General features: G+C 40.4%; 1 protein-coding gene across 2 annotated transcripts in view; it reads right to left on the reverse strand.

Annotated features, from left to right (window-relative positions):
- sema6bb (sema domain, transmembrane domain (TM), and cytoplasmic domain, (semaphorin) 6Bb) overlaps positions 1-16,127 on the reverse strand; it is a 172,787-nt gene that overhangs the window by 80,681 nt on the left and 75,979 nt on the right. For both annotated transcript variants that reach the window (XM_088077846.1, XM_042481817.2), the window contains 2 exons: positions 4,094-4,218; positions 1,971-2,085 (listed from right to left, as the gene is read on the reverse strand). In XM_088077846.1, coding sequence (XP_087933972.1) covers positions 1,971-2,085; positions 4,094-4,199 — 221 coding nt within the window. In that variant the 5' untranslated portion in view covers positions 4,200-4,218. The remainder of the gene's footprint in view (positions 1-1,970; positions 2,086-4,093; positions 4,219-16,127) is intronic.

Consider the following 16,127-nt stretch of genomic DNA (forward strand, 5'->3'; position numbering starts at 1 on the left):
TATATTGAAGCTAATACTGATTTTTAATATGTGGGCTTTTTAGGTGACTAAAAACTAACCAACTGAGGCAGCCCCTGCTCAGCGCCCTTTCAATTTCTGCATGTGACGCGAGGGGTTTCTACCCTGAAGTTGAAGCCTTCAAATGAAGCTACAGTAACTTACCTAAGTCTGATTTTACCAAGAAATCAGTAGATACTGTAGAAGTTGTGAGCAACCAGTGACAAAGTTATGAGAGCATCCAACAAAAACTGACCTCCAAGTTAACATTTTTAAATAATGTAAGCTTTCTTAAGGCCTGATCACATAAAAAAAAAAAAAAAATTTGCAGAAAATCAGGACATTTCAATGACATCACCTTAATCAGTGGAGAGAGTCCAAAAGTAGCCCCAGCAATAAGCCACAGCTGAATGCTAATTTTAACATGTTAACTTGTGCACAGTAATCATGTTAAAACACTGAACAAAGTGTTGAATCTGCCACAATTAATAGATACAAACAATGAAGTCTAACTTCTCTAAAGCCATAACACTGATGGTATGTTTTACAAGTACATTTAGGTTTTAGGCTCAGACACTGAAACTCCTAAAATAATGTCCATTGAAAGTGGGTTGCTTGGCAACAAATGCAGTGATAACAGAGAATCCAACAGATATTAAAGCCGAAAATGGCTCTGACAGAGCTATATTTGTACTTGTATAGGCCTATGTGATGCAAGCAATCAAAGCCATATCACCGGCCCCAGATTTCTCAAAGCGTATTCATACTGTAGATAAAGACATAAATTAACTGCTTATACTGTAATTTCAAAGCACTAGTGCAGTGCCTGTTCAAAATATGCCTCTTGGAACGGGCCTATTGCTTGACGTCTGGTACAGCTGTTTGCTTTCATGAGGGCCGCTTCTCAAAACAACTTCACACTCAGCACTGTGCTTCCTTGGGTCCGGAGCAACACACCTGCCATGACCCAACAGTTCTGGGGACTCCTTGAAAGGAACTGCCCACTGTTGAGCTCCCCTGAGAACTACATATAAGTACCTTCAATAACTTTTTTTCTGTTTGTATACCACAAAGAGGAATGCTGAAGTAACGTACTGAAAGCCAGCAAGTAGTTGATAAAGCACGCTCATTTCTCTATAATGAGTCAAAACCACGTAGCATTTCCACTGTTGCATATATGCTCAGTAAAGCCTGAAATTCACTGTCACTCCATTTGTCCGTTTTCTTAATTTTTTTTCATTACGAGCTGTTGTTTGGCTTTCGTGCTGTCTGTTATTTACACAACTAACAGTTGTTTTTTTTTACTGCTGTTACACTGGCTGTGCTCGACAAATCTACGGACACTTAAGCCACTCATGGTTTCTCTTGTGCTAAGAAAGAACCTTTTTTGAAAAAGGAGCAAAAAAGTATTTCAAAATGGTGCTCCTAAAACTATGATAGATCCTAGCTAGTGTGAACACAACAAAAAGAGGAATTATTAGGATTAGGTCACTAGAAAAATGCCTACATCTGTGTTCGATAGAAATGCCAGAGTATACACAGTATCTGAAAAAAGCTAGCTATTTAGGACCAGGCTATTTCTAGGAACAAAAGCAATCATTCTGAAAATTAAATTGCTGATGCTTGAAATGTTTGAGTTTGCTACAATGTAAAATCTCTGGTCTCTCCGGTCTTTCTTTCTTTATGTGATGTTGATGACGCAGACTAAGCTGTACCCAGCATGCCTTTCAGTGGTGTATCAGTTCCCTACTCAGTATTTACACAGTGTGTACATAAAGCACTACTAATAAATACTGTATGTACTACTCTCAAGAGCTCACACTCGATACTGCACTTCCTTGGCTCCTCAGAGATACAACCAAGTGTGAAATTAATTGGATGATCAGTTGATGAAGGGTTGTTGAGAAAATCGAAGGACAGACAGACAGACAGAGACTCCATCCACTTCATGTAGATGTCTTTGTTTGTTGTACCTGGCTCCGATGTAGAGCGTCCGATTGACTTGGAGGACCCTCTGGATGTGTAGAGGCTCTTGTCTCAGCCACGTTCGGTGGGGTCGGCCCAGAAACACCGGGTGTTTTCTCACTACTGTCAGTGAAGGAGACAGAAATGCATAAGGGCTGATTCTCAAACTGACATCTTTGACCGAAAGTAGTCAACATGAAAGTGATTTTGTGTTAGTTTGTTTTGACAGTTCCACAGCAGTAACAGGTATTCAAGGTGACAAAGTCTGAGACCTGCATTTGAAACAGCAGCACGTCAGCTACATTAAACATACAAAGACAAGGAGCAGAGCACGAACCCAGATACAAGAAACAAATAATCCTCTGAAAGTGAAAGATTTCTGATCTAAACCTCATATGTCACCGTTACATTCACAAGTTTTTGTTTGCCGACTGATTTAGACTCATTTTTGATAAATTGTTCATTTGCATGCCGCTTTTTGTTGACAAGTTTGGCAAGAAATGCCAACTGATAATTTAAGAAAGAGAGACATGCAGAGACAGGTGACATTTTCAAAAACATCAAAAAGGTAAAACAAAATGTTGGAGGACAAAGACTTTGGTGCATTGAGGAAGGGAAACCTTAAGGGAAAGAAATCAAAGATAAGAGTGGTGGAGCATTTTCAGCATGTTTTTGTCATGCTGTCCCTCTGACGTAGAAAGACGCAGAGAAAAGAAGTAAAGAGAGAGGCAGAAATCACATAAATCAGATGGATTACCAGTGTGGCTATCTGCTTTTGACCTTGACTGAGGTGCATGAGAGTATTTTCATCTGATATCCTCTCATCCTCTCTGCTCTTTCATCATTACCTCTTTAAATCCAACCCTATAGTCCATTCATCTGTTTCTTCTTCTTATTCGCCTCTGTTTTGTCTGCTTTATTTCTATCCTGTAATTTCTTCTCATTCTAGGCTATCTGCGTCACTCCGCCCTGTGATCCACTGTAATTCATTCTTTTCTCTCCCTGTCCTCTACCTTTTCTCGCTCTGTCCACCTCCACATTTTCCTCTTGTCTTGTCTGACCATCCAGACAAGCCTGCATTTTGCACTATACACTGTAAAATCTGAGAAGCTGGTCTTACTTGAAATAATCTTGGAAACGGATTGCCTTTAAAAGGAAAGTAAATGAAACTATAAGTCTTAATTCATGTTTACTTTATATTCAGTGTTGAATTTACTTGAAATTAAGTTGTATTTCAATACAATATGCAACTCCAGTAAACCAAATTAGTCTGACTTAACTGTATCATGACAAAGAGCATTTGGGCAGTGATGAAGTTAGGAGATCTGTGAGTTAAAGAATATACAATTATGATTGACTAGATTGCAAACAGCAGAATATAGCACAGTAATCTTGGTTTACTGAAGTTGTTAAAACTCAGAAAGAGTGATTTAACTGAACTGGTCACTGGTCAGTTGCAACAACTTCACAAAATTAAGTAAATATAATTAAATATTAAGTAAAATCAACAATTTGGTAAAAAGTAAACATATATTAAGATTAATAGCTATAGTTATTTGCAGTTTTCAAGGCAATCTGTTTCCTAGATTTTTTAAAGTAAAATCAATTTACACCTGCTGTAAAAGCCTCAGAGCGCTCTAGCATAGCGCTCAGTTCCCTGACATCATCTAGACTCCCCTGTTTGGTATTGAAACATGGAGAAGGGTCTCGACTCAGATGGGAAACCATCAATCAATATTATTGAACTGCAATCAATCAAATGTCTGGCCTGAGCTGGAGACTGCCAAGCTGATATGGAGCCTCAAAGTCTGAGTGTGTAAGAAGCTCTTGAGGGTCGAAGCATGTGTGTGTGGGAAAGTCATGAACACCAGAGCCCCTTCCTACACTCTGGTCTCATTCCAGAGTGCGACCCCACACCTCCCGACCGGGATACCACTCAACACCATTCGTGTGAGAGCCTGTCTGACCTCCACAGCCTTCACCGTGACCCCAAGCCTCCTTTTTGCCCTCCCCACAAATTCAGCACTCTGCCTGTTAGGTCACAACCTCACACCTCACACATCACAACCTGGGAGGGAATCATGCAGAGGAGTAGGTGGCTAGAGGGCGAGAAAAGTTGGGAGGTCAATACCTTCGGTGGGGATGATGTTGAGAGGCCCTGGTTCCTCTGGGAATGCCGAGCTTGCCGTTTGGAGCAGCCAACACAGCAGGAAGAAGGGAGGGGCCATGGTCGCCATGGCAACACAACGGCGGAGTCTGTGGGAATTAAGAAGAAGACAAAAAGGGAAGAAAGGGAGTGAGTGGTTGCTAAATGAGGCAGAGGAGCTAGACACTCATAAACATACACAGGCGGAGATATATTCACTCACTCAATCACTGACTGACTAACTAACTGGCTGGCTGGTTTTCTTGACCGAAGCTCTATCTTTGTATCCCCACAGCATCTTTATCTCTTCGCCCTGATGTGAGGGAGGAGAAATAGCTGCTTGGAGCAAGGGATTAAGTCATCCACTGATGGAGAAGTGTCCAGTCAGCTCTGAATGCAGCCAGATCGCTGTGGCACAACATGACCACATCAGACATTGCACCACGTATGACACATCGGGGAAAAATGAGAAGGAGGCAAAGGGGCAACCTCTCGGGCAAGACAGAGGGCAATATATGGCCTATAGATGAATGGAAAATCTGTATGGTGAGTGAAAGCCTCAATAATGCTTCAGACATCAAACATTATCCAGGATATGAGAGAGGCTGAGAGAGGGGGAGAAGTGGTGGTTAAGTTAAATTAAATGCTTGCCAGCGACGCAAATCACCTCTCTGACAGCTGAGCTAAACTGTTGGTATTTTTCATCTGGCGGTACAGAGGCACATGCAGGCCCTCGGATGTGATCTATGTGAAAATGATACACAAATTAAGTTACCCTACACGATTCATCTAGAAAATGTACCAAGCACTCTGCCTCATAGGAGAAAAGCTCTCCGAATTCGCTATGGACTTCAACCACAAACCTCAGAAGGCATGACGGGCTGGCCGCTACCTCCGCGTGCTGTTACTGCAGTTTTGCTGCTGTGGTATGTGTGTGGTGGAATTCACTGTGCATCCAACAGGCACTTTCATTCAACTTGTTATTATCTTGAGCTCTGACTCATCTGTAATTATCTATCAATTTTTCCCTCTCCGTGCCAGCCTGGCATGGAATTGTGTTTTCCTAGAGATTTCACAAACACATAATTTACAAACCCCCATAACTCGATTTTCATCTTGTTGTCATCTTAACACTGAATGCAACATCGGGTAATTTGTTTTGAAAATCAAGTGGAGAGGCCTTCCACCCTGACTGCTGCAAACACAAAACATTTCTTTCAGTCATGCAAAAGTGCAACATCTCACATTTGAATAGGCAAGGTTAGATATCTTTATGCAAAACTCTAGCATTTTACTGTGGTCATAGATAGACACAATGTGTAAAATAATGCAAAAACAAACACGGTATGAAAAGTGCACCACTCTTTTCTGTGTTGGACTTTATCTGTGTTAGACTTTTCATGTCTTTTACAGTTCAGTGTAACTCAACAAAACTGCATTGTGGGTTTGAGAAAGCTTTACTGGCAAAGATTACGAGAGGTTTGTTGTGTTTGGTAACTAAACTTATTACAATAAAACTTAATTTATAAGAAAACCTTGTGTATAGTCTTGTGACATTGAAACAGAAAACCATTTTCCCTAAAAGATACCACAAAGTCAGAGGCACTCTGTTGTGTAAAATATTGTATCCTGTCCCAACATTATGTAACTTCTTGTAACCAGCAGTCACTGCTACCACAATTACTACATTAGGGTAGTTAAGGGTAGTTTAACAGCAGCACAAGCAGAAAAGAGTCATTCCAAGTTTGTCTTCACATAGACAGATATATTTGATATTTGATATTTCCCTCAGCGTTCTGGTTTCTCGTCCACACGCAAACCTTTTAGGTCACTAAAACAGATTTTTAAAAACAAAGTCTAACTCTGGTTACTTCAAATCTGTGTGGACATGGAAATCAGAGCGTTAGGAAAATTATGACATCATCTCCTCAATATGCACATGCCCTTTGTTGCTTTAGAAAAGACTGCTCAGAGTGCGGATTTTGATTCCCTAAATTCACTGTATTATTAGCTCTAGTTCCTGATTGGCTGTGGAGCACTCCATCACCAGAACAGACCAATAGTATCATGTGTAGCACAAGAACCCTGCCTAGGTAGTAAGATTTAAGATATCAAACAATGGTAATAAGTTCTTAGAGTGAATTCAGGTCCACTGTTGTCCTTTAGTATTAATTCTTGAAGACAGTTAGTTATTATCCAATCTTGTAATATTTGATCAATATTGAACTTAGGCCTGAGCCAACTACCTAACAGATTCAGAACAGTTGCTTTGAGTAATGAGCATGAACGATAACAACAGCGGACCACAGGTTTGATATATTTTCTTTACACTGTTTAATCTAATGACTGCTTTACAATTACACTTTGTATTGCTGCACCACTTCACAGACAAATGGAGGCATCTACTCCCCTGAATCTTGTTTGGTCCACCTCAGTGTAAGTCTGCTGAAAACAGCCATTTTTGATCAGCGTAGGCCCAGTTGAACCAGCAGATGCTGTGACAATTTTGCAAGTGAGATTGTTGTTGATGTGGAGTGGAAGGAAAGGGGTTACTTGAATGTTTGAGTGAGCTCCTTCATTATTATATGGAAGGGGAATCAACAGTGATGAGAAAAGAAGCCTGTACAGTTTACTGCCTCGATGCCAAGGGGGACATTGCTTGAGACAGCTCAGGTCAGCAAGAGTTTGGATTTTCTAATTTTTAGTGTGGACGGAGATATTTTATAAAACAAAGGTCATGTGGACATACATTTTTTTTTAAATTGAAAAGGAAAAATATATTTATATGTGTTGACAGGGTCTAAGTCAGGGAACTGTTGTACACAAATATCTGTCTTAAGTTTGCTTACATTTGCCGCCATAATCTACTGGTTAAACCAAACCAAGTAGGGCTGTTGGGGCAAAGCCCCTACATTTAGTGTACTGACTTGTGTAAGGGTGAGTTTTATTGATTACAAATCCAATGTTTTATTTGAAAGAAAAATAATTTGAGTTTTCTTTTCTTCTGCAAAAGGTTACATAGTTTACTGGAAGTGGAAATAAGGGTCCTTGATTGAAATATGGAAAGCAGCCCCAGCCCCCTTTGAAACCTAACCCAAATTGGTTTGGTTTCATGCCAAAACATGGGGAGAAGGTAATGAGCAACTTAATAATTCATATCCTAAAAGAAGAAAATGTCCTGCAAACAAGCAAAAGAAAAGTAAAAAGCACAACAAAAAAACACACGAAACAAAACAAAACAAGAAAATGACCGAAAAAGGTGCTGAAAAAAACAATGCATTTTTTTCTGTAACATATTTTTAACCATATTTATAACCACATAGTTTTTTCCCCTTTTTAAAAGTTATTTTATCATCACCTTTTACCAATTTCTTGCAATTTGTGGGACATCTCTTGCAGAGCTTTCAAAGGGTTAAACAGGTTGTGAAAGGCATCTAAATGCAGCTTAAACTGTTGTCGGTAAAGGGTTAACATGTAGTGTTAATATTAAAAGGTAACACAATGAATGGGTTTATCTTCATTTTAAATTCAATTCAAATAGGTTAATTATAGTTTAGAGTTTGTCAGAACTTAAAAAAATGCTGGCACACTGAGCTCCCTGTAGTGAGATGGAAACAGTTTCTCTCTTTCAGTCTTTCCCTCTCTCACCCTCGAAGAATACAAACAGCCATTGTGCAGCCCATCTCTTTAATGGAGTCCCAGACATAACCTTATCAGGACACATAATCTTTATGGGACATTTCTCAAATTCCCTGCTCTGACATCAGAATAAAAGTGGGAGGCATGCTAATTACTCAACACCCACAAGCAAAATTACAGGAGGTGACTGAGAAAGAGTCATAAAGAGAAGAAAGGAGGTCATGGGGTGAAATGAGAGAGAGAGAGAGAGAGAGAGATGGAGTAAGAGATAAGTGAGAAACTGAGAGAGAGGGAGGGAGAGAAGATGAGAAGTCAGGAAGTCACTATATCCAATCACAGATTCTATTGTTTCTGCTATTAATAATGTATGAATAAATGTCAGGCGGTACGCATTCGATTAGTATAATTAGACACCCTGGGCTATACAATTTCATGGGACAGCAGAATAAGTAGATACACAAGTATAAAAGTGTGTGCGTCTGTGTGGGGGTGCGCAAATGGTTCAGAGCCAAAGCGTCTCTGTAATTATGACAAATGGCTACAGCCGAGTCCATTCAGAAGCCTCGCTGCATGGTACAAGCCGAACGCTAATACGCCATTATCATTGAACGAGGCATACTGCAAGTCCCATATACATTTTGCCATTCGGAGGAGACACTAATCCCAAATATTCAACCCCAGGGTGCTATAGCGCTCTGTGTTCGAAATTGAAATGGCAGTAGATGCCGCTGAAGTTGTACTGAAGCTGGCACGCTGTGTGGGCTCTATGCATTTAAGAAATGTTAAAAACAACACTGTCGATAGCAAATTATTGTGTCAGTTCTTTTACCAGAGTGGTGGGGAGGGGTGCATTTGTTTCCAGTGTTTTGACAAACATATTCAGGGATTGAGCTTGATTTCAGGCACCATCCCAACAGTCTTATTTGGGTGCCAAGTTAATACAGATGGCAAGTGATGACAGTGGAAGAAAAATGAAAACCATAGCTGGCCAAGTGAAACTTCAGTCTGAGCTTAAAAGGGATAGTTTACCCAAAAATGAAAATTAAGTCATTAACTACTCACCCACATGCTGATGGAAAGTCAGGTGAAGTTTTGTAGTCCACAAAACACTGCCAGAGTTTAGCAGGGAAATGGTATAGCACGAATCTCCCAACTGAAGCAAATGATGACCAGGATGCAAACGTGAGAAAAATACTTAATAAAACCACAAAACATCCCCATACTGCTCGTCCAAAGGAATTCAAGAGTCCACGTACAGTGAGAGAGACTTCTGGAATTATCGGCAAGCAACAAGTGTCTTTGTGAGATTTTTCGGGGGGGCGGGGGGGGCTTCTGGGTAGCATGTACCACCGCATGGTGCCAGTGACATTTTTGGCATGTCAGGGCTTCAGGACACTTTACTTTGGACAAACCATATAGAGAAAGTTTATGGTTATTATGTATTTTATTAACAGCTGAATTCTTGCCACCATTTGCTTCAGTTGTTTAGGAGATGAGTGCAACGTCCTCTCCCTGTGAACCTCCAGCAGTGTTTTGTGGACTATAAAACTTCACCTGACTTTTGATTGATATAAGGGTGTGTAGATAATGACTAAATTTCCACTTTTGGGTGAACTATCCCTTTAATACCCAATCTAAGTATCTTTGCCTTACTATTGATGAACAGGACTCCTAAACTCACCATTATGCTCCACTCACTTCAACAGGATTTACACAAACTTGTTAATTTGTCTGTTTTCACAACACCAGATCAATTTGATTATGGGTGTTTAGGCAGGTAATTTCCTAAACAAAGTCATTAAGAGATCATTTAAGCTGCTGAAAAAGGTGGGGGGAGAGTGTTGGGTGTGGAGGGTGCTATGTCTCCCTGAACACTAAAAACGGCACCTCGCAATGATCACCATTGTGGTCAACTCAGATAGCTTGGATAACAAATCAGCAGCCAATCAATGATATCTAGTGTCTTTAGAAAAGCGCTAATGAGGACTGATTCAGTTCTGATACAGAGTCAAGTCAGGAGACAGAGCAGGCGCTTAAAAACAGGAAATGGTTTGATGGCGAGGGGAGATGAGGGGGATGTCTGCTATGTGGAATTGGATGCTGCTTACATAGAGACACTGACCCTCTGCTGCAGGGGTTTGGATACTTTGCATGCAAATAGAACACCTCATCATCAAATGAAAGCGCTAATATGCTCTGAAATGCTTTTGTCACTTATTACAGTTGCCATGGCTCTCGCTTTTTCTTCTCAGTCTTTCTACCTTGTCCCTCTAACCATCTCGTTACACCGTGGCTTGTCTCTTGCTCTCCCTCAGCCCCTGTCTTGTCACGTGTATGTTCTCAATGTGTTTTCATCACACAGCCGTGAGGTACTTGCACTAAAAATTGGGCGGTTGAAAGAAAACCAAGATTATGCGTGTCCTAGATATTGGGAAAATGGTAATGAAATAGAGCAGCATTAATGGGGACACTGTGGTGGTTGGGGTATTTATGATTAAAATATTTAACAGGATAGCTGTCAAGTACTATACAGAGGTATCAGTACTGGTAACACAGTACTCAAGCAATAGTCTGATATAATCCATTTTCATACTGGTCGCCCATCTTCAAAACGCCTGCACAGAGCAAGAATTAATTCAAACATGGTCTATTTTCTCTCAAATCCTTTTATCACCGTTTTACAAGGCAAATTCAATTTTATGCTCCCCAAAAATATGAATGCTGTCTATACAATTTGCAGGTATTTGCACATAGTAAAGCTCCACTAATTCATATTTTTAGATTAACAATGAATCTCATGAGTATATAACAGAGGAGAGTCTCAGTAGAGTACCCCAGGAATCATGTTTTTCTGTAGGCCAATGCAGAAATTAGTGTCGCCCTGGTTCACTCATCAAAAAGCCTATGGAATTTTTTCACTGCATTTTATATCTCCAAAAAATAAGCTCTGCGGCAATTTTGTCCAGAAACATAATCTTTACAGTCAAATACTGCTTTTATAATTTTTTAAGCAAAACTGCAATCGCCAGAAAAAAAACAAACAGAAAAAAGCCAATGTTATGTTATAAATGAACAACACTATGGTCGCCACCACAATGAGGCTGTAAAGCCGTGTTCAGCTCAGTGCGGCATGAAGAAGTTCTGTAGAGAGAAACCATCTTTTTTAAAGACACATCAAAGCTTCAGAGCTCATGAGTGGGGTATTTACTGACGCATTTCATATCATGCCGTAAAACCTGAAAATCTTCTCATCTTATTTCAGGCATCTAACCAAAACCCCATTCAAAAAACCCTTTCAGCTCATTGTGTAGTCACAAGTTTGCTGATGAGGTTCACTCTCACTGCTTTTAGGAACTTTTTTAGAGAAAAAGCTATGAGGAAACTGTGCCAAATAAAATGGCGGACAGACACAGTTTACAACTAGCTGTTCAACACAGTGGGGCATTAAGCAGCTAAAGAGTAAGACTTTTGTCTCATAAGCTAATAAAAAACCTGGTGCTGGACTAATCATCTGACCTGCCCCCACCAGAAACACACATTTAATTAAAAGCTAATGCTGCTCTTTGTCTGCTTGATATTACTTAAAGCATTCAAGTTTTTCCTTGCGATATGATAGTATTAGAAGCTATAGTCGCAGTAAAAGATGACGTAGTTATACCAGAACCCCGTCTTGATTCAATTCAATTCACAGTTTCCAATAAAGCTCTGTAAAAAGAGATAACACTGGAAGGGAGCCAACAACAACCCAAAGGATTTCAAGCTCTAATAACCTTTGTTATTGTAGGGAAGACACACTCAAACTACCAGAAGACTTTGAGCTTGATCCTTAAAACACTTAATAACTTTTAAAGAGGAATTAATGTTCAAAGAAATACTCCTTTGCCGCAGGCACAGGGGTTAGCTCTGCTTTTATTGTTCCACATCACCGAGATGACCTTCAGAGTTCGGCACATGAGACTGTGCTGGTACATGGGAAAGTGTATTAAGTAAGCGGTGTAGGATTTTATGATTGTTCCATTTTCTTTATGTGGACTTAAAAACACCCCATAGATTTCCCTGAGACTGGCCTAATTGTCATAATACTTAGAGAAGTGAGGCTGCTTTATGGACTGTGTAGAATCAATGACAGGTGATACCCTGATGCCGCTTGGATCGCCTTCAGTCTGCAATAACATAAGATGCTGTACGCGGCAGGAATGTAAGAAAGAAATGGAATAAAAAATAAGACGTGAGAAAAAGCACTGTGAGGGAGGATTTAAGGCAAAGATGGAAGTGAACACAGCAGCTATAAAAAAAGGAGTTTGGAGAATTGGTAAAGGACAAGGCAGGACAAAGAAAATGGCAAAAATAATGCACTACAGGGAGTGACAAAGAGAAACAGAGGTGAAATAGAGACAAGTGAGGCATTCAAACAGGGAGGGGGAGTCACACCGGACATAGAGAGAGAAGCCAAAGAATGTCCGGAATGAGAGAGACAGAAAGACAAAGAAACAGAAAGAGGAAGAGCACAGAGCCAACACTGCACTTGCATTGCCAGATTTATATCCATACTGAGCCAAGATTAGACTAGTGGGAAGGACCTCTTGGCTCTGCCTGGTTTTCAACTTATCTAAAGGGATGACATTTTTCTGTATCTCTTTATGTGTAGGAAAGGGGAGTCCCTCAGAGGTCAATACTTGGACCATTGCTGTTCAGCCTGTACATGTTAGCTGTAAGCCACCTAAATTGACAGCAGAAGGCATTATTATAATTATGCAATGACACATGGTTAAACTGGAGACTTCAACCTTCTTAAGTCCTGGATGAATGCACTAAAGACTTAAGCCTCTTTCCCACAGGACAAAAAACCCACTAACATGCATTAACATCTGGCTTTTGTTTATAATGGAAAAGGTTACCATCGGCATTCACTCCCTGGACAAATGACTCTGCAGTGGTTACGGGTATTTATTTGCTTCAGCTCTGATTGGCTTCAATTAGCAATGATGGAAATACATCACCCAAGTGGACATGCCTATTTGCCGGCACGATGCAATGACAGGCTACCACAAAATACAGTCTGTCTCGTCCAAGCAGTGCTCCAACATTGTTCAAAATTTAGTTTAGCCTCCATGCTGCTTTCTACTGTTCACTACTACTTTTTTCTACTTTAGAGAGTAAAAGGCATCTTGATAAATGCACTTCCATGTGCTAATTTTATGTTGGTTCAAAGTTATCACAGGATAAGAATGTTAATATTAGACAATTCTGCAAAATCCAGCATTAGTATCATTACCATCATGATCATTTCTGCATCCAATGATAATATTCTAAAATGTTTGCTTCTTCAATATCTGCCATTAAGGTTAGGAATATAAAAATCATGACTATGGTAATAAATGGTAGTATTTTTAAGTTCAGGCAAGTAAAGCCATTTTCTCATATGAATTTGGACAATGTCTGTACTTGACTTTCTGGACATTGTCCGAAGTTTTTCTTTCACAAATGTAGCACATAGCAGGAGATTGTCCTTGTCAAAAGCATTCTCACCTACTCAAAATACTCTGTTAAGTTTAAACGAGGGGTGGTGTCTGGGTAGAGCGTGCAGGAGGCAGAACATGACAAACATTACACCACGGTAACTGGCTATTTTGTAATTTGGTGATAAACGACAGTCTCTTGCTGTTCTTTTGATTTTTCTGATGCTTTCGGCTTTGGCTCTTACCGACAGAAGTTACCAAATCTCCTCATCACTCCAGTTAAACATTTGTGTTGCCATTTAACTGTAAATGACCCTTCTGCTTCACCCTCAGATGTTTATTTTCTTCCGGTTTCACATAAGCTGCATGATAAAAACATTATTAACACACCAACTTGCACACTGTTAATTCTCTGGACAGTTACCTGCTCTATTCACACATGAGCTCAGTTGGTTATTACATGGACCTTGCACTAGGGAGCTGGCAGGGTAAAGGCCGAGCCAACTGATCTGGACATTTGCGTATGTACATACTGCTACTCTGGCTAATGTCTAGATAATTTAAGGATTGCAGTACATGCACTAGAGGGGCTTTCAACACTTAGTTATGGTGAATAAAAATGCCTTAAAGGCGAACTCCACCAATTTCTCACATCAAAGACTGTTTACAGGTTGTGGAGAGTATAACTGAATATGTGAAAAAAGTTATATTAAGCCTCCTGTGGTTTCGGAGTGAGCTGAGTGAAATCTGGTAAATTGCCTTCAGTGATGTCGCTTGAGGCAGTAACGACTGGGGCTGGAGAAGTTTGAAAAAAAAAATGTGGCAATGTAGCGGTAGAAAAAAGTGAGACTTGTAACCTGCTCCTCATCCCCGCTTGAGGGTTGTGGCTCAAGGCTACATTAGCCGCTAAATCATAACAGGCACTTATATTTACAAAGCAAACTGTCCGTGGTTAAGTGGCATTGTGGGTAATATAGGCACCAGATTTTGAGAAAGAAGAAGAATGTGTGGAATAAAAAAAGAGTGTCTCTGGTTGTGCTGAATCCATGATAATCCTTTTTTAAGAAAACTGGCCATCGTCTGACAATGTTTTCAGAGTGCAACACTGACCTTTACACCTCTGCTTTCAGCCTCACTACATGAAGGGTGTGCTACTTCCTGTGTTGGCGCTGTATATTGGCAATTGATCTGAATCTTGAAGTGTGGACTTGCCCAACATGTTCCACCTAAAAAGACCGTGGGCTGACTACAATTTGTTCAAAAGTTGCTGCCAGGGTCATAACAAAGAGCTAAATGTTTGATCACATCACACCTGTCAGATCAATGCATTAGCCCCCGGTTAGTTTCAGAGCTGATAACATTTTACTTCTTGACTATTAATGCCCTGCATGCCCTTGCTTCACAGTCATGCCTGGGACACACTGCATAAGTGAGCAGAGCATAATGGCAACCTCACTGAACTGCTGCAGTTGGCAAACTTGCGGTGTTCACACTGGCGGTATTGTTGCTGCGACTCTGCTGCAGAGCTGCCTGCTGCTGTAACTACTGTATTTCTACAATTAATAGTCAATCACTCATGTATGGAGCCCTGCAAGCCACTTGTCAACAACAGGGTCTGGCAACTATTTCACAATGAAAAGCCTTTTGTCATCAATTGATGGGATCATGTCGACAGAAAGGTTGTCAGAGGGCTTTTATTCTGAAACAGAGACAGGAAATTTCAAGTAAAACAGATTATGTGTTTGTTCATATCTGTGACTGTTAGACATTGAAACTGTAGTGAAAGAGGGGATACAGTCAATATGACCATTATAACTCCATGTTCACTGTTTGTTATTACTGAAAACCATGTTTGCCGCAGCTGAGAAGCAGCTGAGACACTCCTGACCAGCGCTGCTCAAGCAGGCAGTGTGTCCAGAGTGTCAGTATCTCCGTGGCTTGCTTATTTCCATACACACACCAATCAGACCTCCTACACCATCAGGCACAGGCCCCGGTTGTTCCAAAGGTAAAATAAAAAGTTGACAAAGCAGGTTTCGGTTTTTATGATCCAAGCTGCTGGGATACTTTCTCCAGATTGCGTCAGATGTGCTCCAACATTAATGTAGTTAAAGAGCAGACTGAAAACATTTGTTTTCCCCGGTGCATTTGATTAGTTTTGTTGTGTTTGTATTATAAACAGCATCTGATAGTTCATGTTATTTGTTTGTGCGCTGGATCTCCCCGAGAGTAAAACATTCTATATGAATAAAGATTTCTTTGTTTTGGTTTCCCGTAAAAAAAAAAAAAAAAAAAAGATGTTAAATCGGCTGTGCTGACCCGACTGTTAACCTCCTCCCTGACGTACTAGATACACATACTGTGTACATAAGCACATGCACTGTACGCTCTACACACACAAAAAAAAGCAACAAACACACACATCTCCTCTGGGCTTTATGCCTTCACTTAAGCCTAACCACAGTCTTCCCCTTCTATCTCGCAGGCTAATGTAAAAACGATGCAGGAATTCCCTCCACCAGAGCAAAATGCACACATGATTTCTTCCCTTTGCTCAGGACCTGAGTGACCCGGGGTCTGTTTACTTGATATTTGCATCACCATGAAGTCCTGGAGCCTCAATAACCTTGCACACAGTTAAAGAGAGAAAAAGAGAAAAAGTCGCACGAGAGAAAAAAGGGGGAGTGCACAGTGAATGAAAAATGAAGAGTGAACTTTATGCAGAGAACACTGGTTTTCCCATGCACTGAGAGACATCGTGGATTTATGTAGTGGGAAATATGTGCAGCATTAGCAGGAGGACAAAAACATCTCTGTAACACTCATCTTTTATCCGAATCAGACCATGAGAACATGTACTCTGTCTCTGCCACCTGACAGTGAAGTCACTTGTGTCAGTTTGTACAGTATCTTCTTTACAC

The sequence above is a fragment of the Plectropomus leopardus genome, chromosome 5 (genome assembly GCF_026936395.1).
Source record: "Plectropomus leopardus strain MGB_pleo_1.0 chromosome 5, ASM2693639v1, whole genome shotgun sequence".
In the NCBI taxonomy this organism is placed as follows: domain Eukaryota; kingdom Metazoa; phylum Chordata; class Actinopteri; order Perciformes; family Serranidae; genus Plectropomus; species Plectropomus leopardus.